The sequence below is a fragment of the Typha latifolia genome, chromosome 5, assembly GCF_019914945.1.
Source record: "Typha latifolia isolate L0001 chromosome 5, TyphaL0001v2, whole genome shotgun sequence".
Lineage (NCBI taxonomy): Eukaryota > Viridiplantae > Streptophyta > Magnoliopsida > Poales > Typhaceae > Typha > Typha latifolia.
In genome coordinates, this window is record NC_133090.1 from 11732368 (window position 1) to 11747650 (window position 15283).

The 15283-nt window shown below is 38.2% G+C and overlaps 2 protein-coding genes across 2 annotated transcripts; both read right to left on the minus strand.

The window, feature by feature from the left end:
* Window positions 1-3897: 3897 nt before the first annotated feature.
* On the minus strand, window positions 3898-5328 carry LOC140788711 (probable pyridoxal 5'-phosphate synthase subunit PDX1.1). The gene has a single exon (XM_073138109.1). The coding sequence runs from the start codon at window positions 5121-5123 to the stop codon at window positions 4182-4184; it is 942 nt and encodes a 313-aa protein (XP_072994210.1). The 5' UTR covers window positions 5124-5328; the 3' UTR covers window positions 3898-4181.
* A 1044-nt stretch (window positions 5329-6372) lies between these two features.
* Window positions 6373-15278, minus strand: LOC140789703 (GDSL esterase/lipase WDL1). The gene is made up of 6 exons (XM_073139498.1): window positions 15081-15278; window positions 10518-10595; window positions 7621-7761; window positions 7466-7542; window positions 7238-7387; window positions 6373-6856 (listed from the first exon to the last, which is right to left on the minus strand). Exons 1-6 carry the CDS (start codon window positions 15189-15191, stop codon window positions 6643-6645), a joined length of 771 nt encoding a protein of 256 aa, XP_072995599.1. The 5' UTR covers window positions 15192-15278; the 3' UTR covers window positions 6373-6642.
* Window positions 15279-15283: the final 5 nt, after the last annotated feature.

Sequence of the window (15283 nt, forward strand, 5' to 3'; positions counted from 1 at the left end):
AAATCAATGTAATTGATTAAGATTACCAGTCACGTATCACGATAAGTTCACACAGATATAAAGCTTGATACAATCTCTTATTCGTACACATCTCAATCATAGGTTTCACATGTTATGCATAGCAATAAAATAGCAGTTTAGTCATCTCATGCCTACCCAAAGCATTAATCATACTTATCATCGCTCACCGAGCTATTCAACACACAGGGTAAATACTATCAAGAAACAATCATCCATCATCTTATATATTGAGGGGGGATATATACACATCTAGCAGTAATGCCACCTACACATGTATGGCGACACTACATATAACCGGTCGTCTGTGGCCATCAGATTAAGGACCCTAGTTGTAAGCCCATATCTCACTCTCTCTAAATCATTACCGCCCTCGGCGGGGAAATCGGGAGCCCTCAGCTCATCAACAGACGCCCTAACCATGCGTTATCGGGTATTGCTAGAGTTATATTCCCGCCTCACAATCATGTTCTTCTATCATTATAATCTAGTCCTGACTGTGCAGTATAACTACCTGAATGCCACACAGGCTTCCCGACCTCAGATGTAGACCGCTAATAGTATAATCATATAAGATATACTCTACCCTTAACCCTGGGCTGAGTAAGTAAGGGTACTTGCCTAGTCAGAATTTGAAAACTAATAATAGGTGGAAGTGGTGTAGTGTCTATGGGTGTATAAAGCATATCATGGTCATCCTGATCGTTACATTTTATATTCACAATAGATATATATATGTAAGGGTATATCATACATGATACATGCAAATCATATCACGCTAATGCTTATACTACATTAACAATCTCATAATATCATGATGAGCAAGTTATCAATAACTGCATATGTTAAGATATAACATGGTGTACTAAATGCATGCAGTAATACCGACATTTCCTACAGTGTCATTATATATATAATGACTGTAATTATATTATTCTAGATCTGTAAAACTCCACAGTAAGGTAAATCTCGTTAGCTAGCCGGCTCCTCCGGAATCCCAAAATCCTCCTCACGCGGTGTCATAAGATTAGCGAACTAATATAATTAATTATCTTATTAGCGCATTTAAGTTTACAAGGCATCAGGCTAATTAAATCGGGTGAAAAAGATAAACAGAATTATAGGGTCCAAATGGCCCCAAATGGGCTAGGCTAGAGGCAATGGGTAGACTCAAACCCAACCCAAATAGCAAGAGGGCCTTGGTGGGTTGGGGGCCCAGCCACAGCTCACCAAGGTTGGAATAGTGGGCTGCAGACTGCAGCCCACCCAACAATGGGTTAGTGGGCTGCAGCCTGCAGCCCACCCAGACCAAGCTGGTGGGCTACGACCCGCAGCCCACCCAAAACTAGCTTAGTGGGCTGCAGACCACTGTAGCCCACTAAGGGTGGGGGTTAAACCACCACCCTACCACCCCATCTCCTCCCGAGGGAAGGAGGTGGAGGCGGCGAGAGGGATCCACGGGGTTGCGGGGCTGCGGGCGGCGCGGCACGAGGCCGGCGGCGCAACACGAGGCCGACGGCGCAGCATGAGGCCGGCGACGGCCACGAAACCGACGGGTAAGTGAAAGGGGAAAAAGGGAAAGAAAAAGGGGAAGGAGGTGGATCCGATGGCGACGACCGCGCTCCATGGCCGACGGCCATGGGGAGTCCATCCTCCCCCCAACACTAAGGGCCCGAAGCCTAGAGATGGCTTCTCTCCCTCCACCGGGGCTTCACGGATCGACGGCTAGACGCGAGGTCGTCGGCCGCCGTGGGCTCCGACGACAGCGAGGGAGGGGGGTTACACTATCAAAATTAATGGCAGGGGAGAAAGGCTTACCGAGAGGGTTGGTCGGCAGGCTTAGCAGCTCTCGGTCTGGCTTCGGCGGCAACGGCACTTCGTCGACTCCAGCTTCGGCAATTTGCTAGAGAGGGAGAGAGGTGAGGTGGAGGAGAAGATGAGAGGCAGGGTGGGACGGTTGCGGTGAGGGGAAGAAGGAGATAGAGGAGGTGGGGGAGGTGGCGTGCACGGCAAGGGAAAGGGAAGAAGAAGGAGAAGAGGGGACGCGGGCAGGGTGGCAAGGCTGACGCACGTGCTTGGCGCGTGCTTCAGTCAGAGGGATTTTTTTTATTATATATATATATTTATTTATTTATTTATTTATTTTGGAGTGTTACAGGACGTCTCCTCCCTTCCTCCTATCAACCAATGGAGGCAAGCCTCCATGACCTCTTACGCCTGGGCCTTGTGGAAGTAGCAGAATCATTGAATTTTCTAAGTGAGAGGCCCTCAACGCTTGGGTCTCCGAATCTCCCACTTTAATATCAAGAGGTTCTATTTTTTGCCTCGCTCTCTCTGACGTGACTTTTCTGACTCTTCTTGTTTTATTTTCTTTCTTTTCTTGAACAAATGTACTGAGTCTGGCCCACTTTTTTATTAAAAAAACGTTTTTAGCCATTCAATGCACTCTTTTCTTTCCATTCAATTCACTCTTCACTAATTACAAACATTGGAAACGTGTGAAAGGCTTCAAACCCCATCCAACCGGTCGACAGAAAAAGAAAGTTGTTAAAAATACTCTTCCAAGCTTTCAACTCAAAAGTTGGTTGCCAAGGTGTGTGTGTACCTTGTTTTTTTGTTAACAATACTAACGTATATTAACTCGCTAATTATTTGATATCCGGAGACCTCACTTGACTTTTTTATCTGCTGCAATCTTTGCCTAGTTTGACGATTTGACGTTGTGACGTATTCCCTGACGTCCTACATCACAATTTCCTTCTTCTTTTTTTGCCTTCCTCCATGGTATATAACCATATGCGTCATATAACTTGACTAACACTTGGTTCTTCCAAAGACGATTGTATTTATGAGGAATTGGACTGCAATTGTTGTCTGGGATTGGTAGAGAATAAAGGTGAAATCTACCGTTGTGTTGAAGGAAAGAACCCATTCACCGCAGGTACGTTCAAGTAGTCAAGGGAAATTCCTCTAGTCCATTGAATTTAGTCATAAAGTGGGACGGCGATCACGTGTATAATCTAAATCAATATCTTCTTAATGGAGATTGGAAATGAAAGATAATTCCACTTAGATTCTGAACTATGACAGATTTTAAGAGTTCTGAGTGAAATTATACCTAGAATCAATAGCTGCATCTGGATATGCCTTGGTATTTATTTGAAAAAAGGCAATCAATTCAGAGAAGGACAAAAGTATTCTTGCAATTGCTATGCCAACCATTGTTTAAATGGATTCAGTTGGCATCTTTGGGAAGGTATTATTTGCCTTCCAAGCAACAACACAGTATGGGGAGAAAATAGCAACATAATCAAACTAGAGGAAAATATTATATGGATTAAAGTGACAGTAACTTATAAATTGTAACAACGAATGCATCATAAGAACGGAGGAAGACTGGTTCCAAAATGGAATGCCCTAAGCAACTTCTTGATATGCTATGGTACTTTTGAGAGCAGACACAATTCAGAGCAGTGTTATGCACAACCATAATATCATCATCGCCAGCAATTAACAAATGTAATCCTCTCGACAGATAACAGAGCCTCCAATCCATTTCAAAATAACAAAGCAACAAACTCTAATGTATAAGCAACTTACACAAGCTATTTAAGCAAAGATTGCAAATATTTCTGTGAGGCAAAGAACTAATATAGTTAAACATATTTCAACGAAGTATGGTGACAATGATTACTGATGTATCACAAGAAAGCAAGAAGAATGTTTGTAATTTGTACCAAATTTATTGTCTTTAGCTGCTTCTGGATAGTTCTTGGTACTTAAAAACAAGCAATTCAGAATTTAGTAGTGATCTCCACAACTCTAAGCAAGTAAAATATAACATTTTTTTTCCAAAAAAAGAAAGAAGAAAAGAAAACAGACCACATAAAGGAGCATTTTTCATTTCAGGATAACAAAGGACTAAAATCAAATGCATAACATGTTCTTTAAGCAGAGATATCTAAAAAATTTATTGGACCCAGGTCCCAGATAACGACTGACCTATGCTTGAACATTTCATCAAACCAAAGTGACGACAACAACTACTAATGCATCATAAGGAGAGGAGAGGAGAGGAGAGGAGAGGAGAGGAGAGGAGACTGACTGATACCAAAATGCAACCTTTTTTGGTTTTTTGATTTTTAGCTTCTGGATAAACCTTATCATTCGGAGCGCGCGGCGAACCTCTCGACCTTGGAATCGTTGAGATTAATACCAACCATGGCCTCTCCCAACCCGCAGCTGACCTCCGCGAGGATCTCCGGGTCGCTGTAATGGGTGACTGCCTGCACGATCGCCCTGGCCCTGCGCGCGGGATCGCCGCTCTTGAAAATTCCTGAGCCGACGAACACACCGTCGCACCCGAGCTGCATCATGAGCGCGGCGTCCGCCGGAGTGGCGACGCCCCCGGCGGCGAAGTGGACGACGGGGAGACGACCGAGTTGTTTGGTCTGCATGACGAGGTCGTAGGGCGCGGCTATCTGCTTGGCGAAGGTGAAGACCTCGTCGTCGTCCATGTTGCGGAGGGATCGGATATTCCCCATGACGGATCGGACGTGGCGCACGGCCTCGACAACGTTGCCGGTGCCGGCCTCGCCCTTCGTGCGGATCATGGCGGCGCCCTCTCGGATGCGGCGGAGGGCCTCGCCGAGGTCGCGGCAGCCGCACACGAACGGGACGCGGAAGTTGTGCTTGTTAATGTGGTGGGCATCGTCCGCCGGGGTGAGAACCTCGCTCTCGTCCACGTAGTCCACGCCGATCGCCTCCAGGATCTGCGCCTCCACGAAGTGCCCGATCCGTGCCTTCGCCATGACCGGGATGGTAACGGCGCGCTTGATGTCGCGGATCAGCGCCGGATCGCTCATCCGGGCCACGCCGCCCTGCGCGCGGATGTCGGCCGGCACGCGCTCCAGCGCCATGACCGCGCACGCCCCGGCCTCCTCCGCGATCCTCGCCTGCTCAGCGTCCACCACGTCCATGATCACCCCACCACGGAGCATCTGGGCGAGCCCAACCTTCACTGAGAACGTCGCCGACTTCTTCGACGCCGGCTCCAACAGCGACGCGCCGTTTCCATACACCGTTACCACACCGCTGTCCGACATCCTCCTATACTCTCCTCTCCTTTTTTTTTTTCTCAGAGGGGTAGGGGGTTAATTTGCAAGATGAACGAGGAGGAGGAGGAGGCGACGAGGGGGGTAAAGAATAGGAAAAGAAATGGAAGTCTCTGGATAAAGAGAGAATAGGGAAGAAGAGAGGTGGGTAGTTATATAGAAAGAGTGATGGGGTTAGTGGTCGGCCCTAATTTCACCACTTGTCCTTACCTCCGCTGCAGGATATACTATAACCAAGAAATAATATTCTCCAGAAAAATAATTTTTTTAATTTCTAATTTCTAATTCTCTTTAAAAAAAAGTGAAACAAAATAAATAGCTGCCTCTTATAAATTAGCTATTTGGCTATCCATTCCTTTTAGATAACTCGCTTGAGGTGAGTTGCCTCTTTTTCTTATTTATTTTTCCCAAATGGCATATAATTCTCAAATACTAGGTAGATAAATTTTGGGCTAAGATAAATATGAGAGAATACGAGTATCTGAGCCTAAGAAAAAAAAAAAAAAATCTGAGGTCCAATTATAGTAGACAGAGAAGAGGAATGGTGGCCCGCTTCTCAAACACCGAATCTTTCTACAGATACAAACGAGGTAGTAAAATAATAGAAGAAAGAACAACTCCTTCCTCTCGTAAGCAAGCAGTGCAGTGCAGTTATCCATCCATTTTAGATATGAACAGATGCTTTGACGTCTAACGTGGTAAAGATTAAAAGTAAAATAGCTTTACAAATATACACTGTCGTATAATTTGCCACGCCATTCCTGCATATTGATGCAGATGGGTGTAGATGGAGAGAGAAATGATCAAAGATTGATAAATTTCCACGCCATTCTTTTTGTAGGATGTTTGTGAAGTATTTGTAAGCATATCATTACTCTCTTCCAAAATATCTCCAGCCTTGGATTGGACTAGAAACTGGACAAATATTGGACCATGGTACCTTCTATATCTAACTCAAACAAATTGCATGTTTGCATTTTAAGAATTTTGAGATGACTTGGGTTAGAGAGACATAGAAGTAGAGGTTGCTGATGCTTTTAATCAAACAATTTTATGAGCTTTAGCTCCCTGGATATGACTTTGTGTTTGACAATTCAACATTTAGCAATTCATGCTCTCCATGACTATGAAGTTTCTAGAGTTCATTTCCTCAGGATAATAATAAATGCATTATATAAAGGAAAGAAAGAGAGAGAGAAAAAAACATTCTAATGCACTTATTAGATATCTCTCATCTAAATTGGATATCATTGAGTAGGTATTTTCTATAGAAGCATTAATGGGAAGTAAGCTACAAATCAGATAATTCACTCTTATTTTCTTGGATACAACCAATTAAGTTGCAGATCATATAGGATCAAATGAGTCTCCTAAAGGTGACTCTGGAAAGTTTTTACCAGATAGATTAACGAGAATAAGCCTAGCTGAGAAACATTTTCGATTACATTCCAAAACACCTGCAAGAATTAGGTACTCTAAGTGGATAATAGCTGCAGTTCCGAAGAATGTTCTACTCCCACTGTATTTTCCAGTGGATAGTCCATTCTGAAGGGTTGATGGTAGATATTCCATCAGCTGCTACGATGTCAAAAGGAGAATCCTCCCCAAACTCGGTAGGCAAGGACTTCCAGTGTAGAGAAGGTTCCCACTCTGCTTCTTTGAGGACTTTAAGAATCTCTTGAACAACTATCTTGCTCCCTTCTGATGAAAGATGAATGCCATCACTGAAATAGAACTCGTGTTAGCAAAGTGTTGGTAAGGCACTAGTTCATGTGCCAAGATGGCTCATAACTACTAATTAATGTACCAGTTTAAAGAACTTGGAAAAAATAAAATTAGATCATCTAAGAAAAAAAAATAAAAGAAAAGGAAAAGTAACTACGAAATGTAAATCAATATATTGCAAAATTACTCTTAATACCAATATTATTGTATTGCAGCAAAATTTATTAGGAGATTGTTGAAGTTGTAAAAATAAATAAATTACTAGCTATTACTAGTTCTATACTAAAAACTAAATACTAAAAAGAAGTAGAAGAAAAAAAAGAGGAAAAAGTCGGGTGTCTAAACCATTGAGTAATCGATAGGATGTAGAGCAGACTTACGTAAAGCAGGCATTGGCCCAGTCAGTGTGCTTTGTAATTGCAGTCCAAAGATCAATAACTGTCAGGTCCATCTCCTTGCAGAGATTTATACAAGCTTCAGAATATTTTTGGCAGGTCTCGTTTCTGCGCACTATCTCACTAAGATACACACTGGATTCGAGCATAACAAACTGCGTAAGCTATTTGGAAATTTAAACTAAAATTCTAAGTTCAGCAAAAGGTAATCACCTTCTTGACTGGCGAAGCATTTCCTCATTGATAGGAGGGCAACTAAGGAAAATAAGACGTGTCTTATCAGACAGACTCTGAATATAAAGTAAGATTTTCATGTCAGCATCCTATAGAAGCCTGATACGTTAATTTTGTGTCCTTTAAACAACTACCTTCAGATGATTAGCAATCTTTCTCATGTTCTCTACATATTCGGGGAGTGGGACGTGAGGACCAATGCCTGACGGGTAAGGGGCAATACAATCATTCCCACCAAAATATACTATTACCAAAGAAGGTTGCACAGGTGCCTCCTAAGACAAATGAATGAATATAAGCTGAAGTATTAGAATTCAGAGTAGTAGCTCTTGAACAAGTTACATTGAATAGCATAAGAATACCATAACTCTTATATTAGTAAGTTAAGAAATAGTAACTGATAATTCTAATGGATTGATATGATAATCAAATGCACATACAGATAATACAAGCCTAGATAGTGAAAGATTAGATATTAGCACCTATCCGTGCAATGTTTCATGGTTATGAGCTGACACCTTTCTGCTGGTCATAGTTGACCAATTTCTTTGCTGACCAATTTTTTTTGAATCCACTCAGATAAACATTTAAATCGCCCTCCTATCTTCTTACTGAATAAAATCTGTAGTAGCAATAGAGAATTCGTTGTTCTTTTAACAAAAGAATCCTTTAGCATAAGAATAACTGTAATGATGAGAGAAGCTCATAGCCATTGCTATAAGCCATTACCTACTTAAATAGTCAGTATAGTTAATCTGAAGGATTTAGAATTATGTGCTACAGTATGTTTTAGTTCAGGTCTGCAAAATTAAAGCGCGATGATTCTCTATAGATGTACATAAGAAAGAGGCTCAACTCGGTATTTGTGTAACAATTTCTGTTCTGGGGTTTACATATTAATAAGAGATACAAAGATTAGTTGATTTTCTCCCCTAGATCACGGTTCCAGGACACCCTGATCCTTCTGTTTGGAATAATTTGAAAATTGACATAGTCTCTGATTTTGTGTGCAATGCATGCAAATTAACATGGTAGAGGTTCAGAACCAGTGGCAGAGTGAGAATTTTATTTAGGGGTTGGAAATGACGATGTGGAGAAGAAGGTGATGATACTAAAACATACCAACCTATGAGATATGTCGTAGTTATGTTGGAGGAAGTGGAACACGTTAGGTTAGCTTGTTAGGGTTGTTTAGTTTTTGAGATGTAATTACTCATTTCCTAGATGTAGGTCTGGTTACACTCAAGGATGGCCATGCCAGTAGCGGCATGGCACTGGCACATCCCTATGCCAAGCCGTGCTGGTCATTGTGTTGATATGAAGTCTATTTTATATATTTCTTATACTTTTAACAATCATCATCAAATAAATTTTAGTCATTTTCTTAACAAGCATGATATAATATGTGGAGCCCATGTTTTTTTAATAGTTTTTAATTATCATAAATCATAATCAGTTAACTACTAGTTAAGTTGGATCTTCACAGTCAGTTACTAGTCAAGTTAGATCATCGATCATTTAATCCCTTGAAGACTTAGATAAATTGATGATGATGAGACTAGAGATGATAATGACAATAATGATGGTAGTGATCATGTGATAGGGGTGAAAACGGGTCGAATTAGCTCGACCCAACCCGTTAGCCGACCCGATTCGGATCGGATTCGGATAAAAAATTTCTACTCGATTCGGATACGGATTCGAATACGGATAGAATTTTTTAAAAAAATTCGGATACGGATTCGGATACGGGTCGGATATATTTTTTGATTCGGATACGGATATCGGATACCCGTTTACCCGCATATTTTTTTAAATGATTTACAATTTTTAGTTTGCTTATTTAAATAGTAAATATTAATATTGTTACTAATAATACGTTATATATTATTTATAGAGATTAATTTCTCTAATTTTATAAATTTGACATACAAAAAAATTATTTGTTGTAAAACTCTTAATAATTTTGTGTGAATTATATCTAAATAAAATATTATAATTATTTTAAATTCAATCAATATCCGTTTAAGATCTGATCCTCTATTCGAAAATTATCCGTATACGTTTAGTTAGGATATGCTTTATGAGTTATTGAATTAAGATTACAAGAGAATGAATTTTTTTTCTGTCATGCATTATTAATTGGGGGAATTACTAATTGCCTGCTATTTAAGTATATAATTTCTGATTAGAGAATTTTGAAATGTGATTCATGTGAATAAACTAGAGTTAATAAATAGATATCTCAATTATTCAGTTATCACTAATAAGCAATTAGCCAATGTGATTATGTTATTTAATGTTTTGGTTTAGTGCACTATTAAAATTTCTATCTATACTATACTTATTCATTTATTTATTTATTTATATTAAAAATGCTAGACCACCTTGTCACCCGCCTTCTGCCTAGGCGCTAGGCGATGGGGTGACCGCCTGCCACCCGCGGCCGCTTTTTAAAACATTGCAATCCACAAACAGTGTCATAAGCTAATAATCATAATTATTGGAATAAAACTTAACTCTTCCGGTTTTCCCTCTCCCACTCATCTATCGATTAAAAATAGATCAAATAAAACATTTCAAAATATTAGAAATTAAAATCTGTGAAAAAGGAACACCTAACAATTAGTTCACAGAACTAAACAACAAGCAAGTTCAGCAGATCTTTTGAGAAGCAATGGCATCTCATTCTGTTGTGTTAAGAAAATACTTGCATATTAACCAATCATGTTTTTCATTTGTTGGATTGCACGAGTAAATCACTACTGGAGCATATTAAGAGGATTCAGTTCCATGAGAAAAAGCATTGCAAAGCTCAATGAGCTTCTGCTTGAATAATGCATCAATTAGAATGGCATGTACTAATGATGGCATGTATTAATGAAGGCATGCACTGACAAAATAAATTAGTAGCTCCTTGACAACCATTATATAGTATTACACAACTACCTAGAGAATATTTATTTGAAAACATACCAATACTTAGCGAGATTGTAAATGCTCCAATAATTAAAGGAAAGAAGAAGCATACCTTGGGAAAAACTTTGTCAATGACTTGGAGGGCACGTCTTGAGTTCCAACCAGAATAACCTCGCACTTTAATATCAGCCTGTACAGGTGTACAATACATACTTCAAGCTAAAAGGCATAGCTTATATGCTAAAGTGTTACTTTATAATGCAGTATGGCCTAAGGGTTGTGTTGGAAATTGTTGGACTAGTTTTATACCATATGATGGGTGTTCACTTGTATGCTTTAAACTTTTAAGTTTAAGGTATCCGGATGTGACACTGTATTATAATCATCTTGTAGCACAACACCAATTTTGTATCAAAGGCCTTACAAGTAGGGTCGAAACCTTTTCCTGAAGCTATGGTTTCTTTGCCAATTTATCTCCTTTTTGGACTATCAAGTATTAACTCATCAACTAGAATTTTCACAACACAATTGGCATTTCGATGATTTCCACCAAAAGACAACCTAATTGCTTAAATGGTTCTTATTAGTAAATCAAGGAAGAAGACCAGTAAGTGCCATGAAAAATACAAGCTCCTTCAATTTCAAGGACCCAACTTTTTCCCTGTTTCTCAAAAAGTTTAGTAATACATAGAAAGTGGTACTTGCAATCATAATTGTGAGTTCTAAGGGAAAACATGGCCTTCTAATGATTACAAAGATAAATGTAATACTTCTATAACTTTTTAATGAAATCCATGATAGACTTATGACATTTTCAAGAAAAAGTGTGATATCTTGAACCTTTCGATGACATCTATATAAACAATTAGACTACAAACTTTATATTAGATATCCCAAGATGAGAAGTTCTGTTATTAATTTGAGGATTCAAATGAATTTGAAATTAATAAATAAAGGAATTTAAATCACAACCATTACAAAATTTCAAGAATTTATTGAAATGGACATAACAACTATATTTTAAATATTATAGGCTGAATTAATAGAGATGCTACAAGAGTTTAAACGATTTTAAAGATCCCTAAACACCTATAAATATTCTCGTTAGCCTATGGAAATATACAAAATCAATTGAAAGCACAAAATATTTGCTATTCCTCTCTCCTCCCTCTTTCTCTCTCTCTGCTAGATTGAATCAGAGGATTTTTGTTTTCACAGAGAAATGAAAGAATGTGCTAATTGGCAATGAACGAGCGAAGTTATAAATTGTACATTAGAGGAAATAAAGGTAAATAATTCTGCACAAAGGCGTCACATTCTTTTAGGGCACTAACGCTTCTACGTGCTTCACAAGCCAAGGTTCCGAACCCCTAATTTTATTAATATCATATGATATATATTCTTTGTTTTCCATGACACAAAAAGAAGATCACATTCTTTCTTATTTTTGACTTCCGCTAAATCATCGAACTTTCCTATTTTAGACCTAATCCACTTTGTTACCAGAGAAGGGAGAGTGGCACTTCCTAACTTTAGTTACTAATCTTATGCTTCACATATGATTATTAAGTTCCTAGGAGCCGTTTGGTTGCCGACTAAAAGAAAATCTAGAGTAGCTATTCTCATTTCCTATCTCTAATCTAAAGTAAGGAAATTAGGTGTTTAGTTATAAACTTGGTGTAATAATTATTTTTTATGTGAAAAAAAATTAAGATAGAAGTACAAATAAGAAGTGGGAATTGACTCAAATATTCATGGGAGTGGGAATTATTCAAATTAAAGTATTCTCATTTCTTGTAGTTATACAATACATACTTGAGTAAGAAATGAGAAAGGTGGATGATAAGAGAGAGGAGATAAATAGAAAAATTGAGTAGAAACTTCGAGCAAAAATTTTTAGTTTGTAGAATGAAATAGGCAGGTAGTAGGAGAAAGGAGAGATGAATTATAACTAAGACATGTGACAAAACTTTAATCAAATCAAGGGTAAATTATAATTGAGCTTATGTATGGCATAAGATGAATAGTGTTTATAATCTAGAGTATGAATAATTTGATGTTTGGTTACATTTCCTAGCACGTTAAAATCTTTCACCTTTTAGCAGCCTCCTAAAATCTTTCATTTTGAAAAAGTTTGGACTACTGCACAAGGTTTTGACTCTAATTCATGATTGGTGGAATCAAGCTCCTTGGGATCCCAACTCAGTCGTTTGTCTAACTCTAAAGTTTAGATCTTGAGGATTAAAATCATTGGACCGTGCAGGTCCAACTTCCACTCGATCAAGGCTGAAAAAGCTAGGCCCAAGAGAATCTCTGATCTGGACTCTAAGGAGAAGTCTTCTAGTTTATCTTCAAACGAATTTTCCTTCCAGAAATTTAATAAGTTTAATCTAAATAAAATTCTGCTTTAAGAGGAATTTTTGGCGTCAAAGATTGTGACAAACTTGGTTTAGTGAAAGTAACAAGAATACTAAATTCTTCCATTGTTATGCTAATGACATATGCTGAACAAATTTCATTGCTTCTCTTGCCATTGACACTAATATGGTTACTAATTTTGCCTTAATTAGTAATCATTTTTTCCAGTTTTATAAAGAAATGTTCTGTGCAGCTGAAGCTATTTCACAGACCCTATCGACATCATCTCCTCACGATTTTTTTCTTTTGAGATTCAACTCTACTAGCTATAGCACCAAATCAATGTACAGTTTCATTACTGATGGAGGAACTAGAATTTCTACATCATCCAAGACGCTTTTCCCTTCCTTCAAAAGTCTGGGTTCTCCTGACTTGCCATTTCCAATAAATTGCATACTAAAGATCTACTTGTAAGCAGCGGATTGATCATTGAAGCATCTTGTGGACTATGCAGCTTTTCATATGAGTCCTCTTCTCATCTCTTCATTTACTATCATTATTCTTCAGTTTTCTGGAAACAATATTCAGTTTCCCACCTCTATTTCTTCTTTGAAGGACTTTTTGGGACTCTTGGCAAAAAATCTCATATCCCTGCAAATATTAGGAAGGCAACAGACTTCCTTTTGACGATTACCCAGTGGATGACTTGGAAGGAAAGAAACAGTATACTTTTTCGTCAGGGGAGCAAAAATTATCAATGGTCTAAACACTGATATTCTTAGAGTTTCTGCTTGTAACTCTTAATTTTCAGCTAATTTTATCTGATTGAGGCTTAGTCCTCATTCCCTCTCAAAAAAGGATGATGGTCATTTCAGCCTATCATCGTTTAATGTCAATTTGGCCGAATAAAGTTCCCCTCCAAATCGGTTGGCTGATTGAACTTTAGACATAATGGCTCTATTGGCCAATTAGAATAGTTCATGTGATTAGAAAGGTGCACAACTTCTAAAAAGGCCACTAGAAGAGATGCAACAGTGGAACTTACTTTTTTCACTTGCCTTGCTTTTGGGTGGGTGTATGTGACCAAAGGAGGGAGAAGCTGCCGTGTACCAAGGCACAAAGTATTCTAAACATGCATTACATTGGAAGACAATTGTCCACCACGTGGCACAATAATTAATTAAGCACATCATAAATACTAAGATGATTCACTAGACTTAATTAGTAATAAAAAATTTCTAAATACATCTATTAATAAATAAAAAAATTAGATACTGTTTTCATTGTAGGTATCTACATACCGTACACCTATAGAAACTCAAAGTGAATCATAAGGTCACTCAAGTAGGCATTGCTAATGCAAAGTCTTTTTAAATAAAAAATTGGATAAATTAGACTTAGCCCCTTTTCCTTTTGAACTATCACTGTTTTCCATGTATACTCTTGAGCTTTTTTTTTAACACCAAAGAGACTCTCACTGAACTAATAATTCTTTTACCATATAGGTCCTGAATTAAGAGATTTATGTAGATTTTTTTTGTTCAGGAGTCTATGTGAATAAAAAGAAAAACTGTGCATGCAAAAAATGGTAATAATTTAGGAGGACTAAGTATAATTTATGTAGATATGTATTTTTTTTTAGTTCAGGAGTCTATGCGGATAAAAAAAAAAATTTAGAGTGTGCACGTGAAAAACAGTAATAATTTAGGATGATTAAGTATAATTATCCCTTAAGTAATATTAAAAAAACATTTTAACCCACGTTTAAAAATCAATATGTAATATTAATTTTTTATTTTCTATAACACAAAACCTTTTTTTTTTTCAACTGTAGAAATATTATATACTAAATTTCCAAAGTTTAAAAGCAAAAGCCACGAGCTTCTGTGGAATTTTTGACCAAACTTGGCCGCACCTCAAATTTAATACTGAAAGAGATTTATTTTTTCGGCAGCTCAGTATTTATGTCATAAGGTCGTCAATAAAAACTTGTACAAATACCATATTTTTTTTTTCAGCGTATTATTTGATAGGATTTATCTTATGAACAAAATCTTAATCGTTTCAATTTTACTGGCAAAAATAAACTCATTTTAGTATTGAGATTAGGGTGTGTGATTTGGGCGAGTTTGGTCAAAAACGCTTCTGTGAATCCTAAAATGTACTCAATGGCAGCATAAATAAAATCCCAAATAAAGTGAAGAAACGCAAACATTTAAGAGAAAGGGCTCCATAAAATCCAAACTTTTCAAGCAAAAATAAAGAAGAAAAAATCCATTTCTTCGCGCAAGAGTCATTATCGCCATTGAAGGTTTACCTTGCGGGCGTAGATGTCAGCGAGGGCAGCCCCCCAACCTTCGTTGCCGAAGCTATATTGGACGATCGAGGAACCAAACAGAACGAACTCTGGCCGATTGGGACCCACCATTTCTTCTACCCTTCTCCTCCTCCTCTTCTCCTCTTCGGTAGAGTAGCAGGTTTCTTCGCCAAGAAAAGAACACGAATAAGTGCGGTAAGATC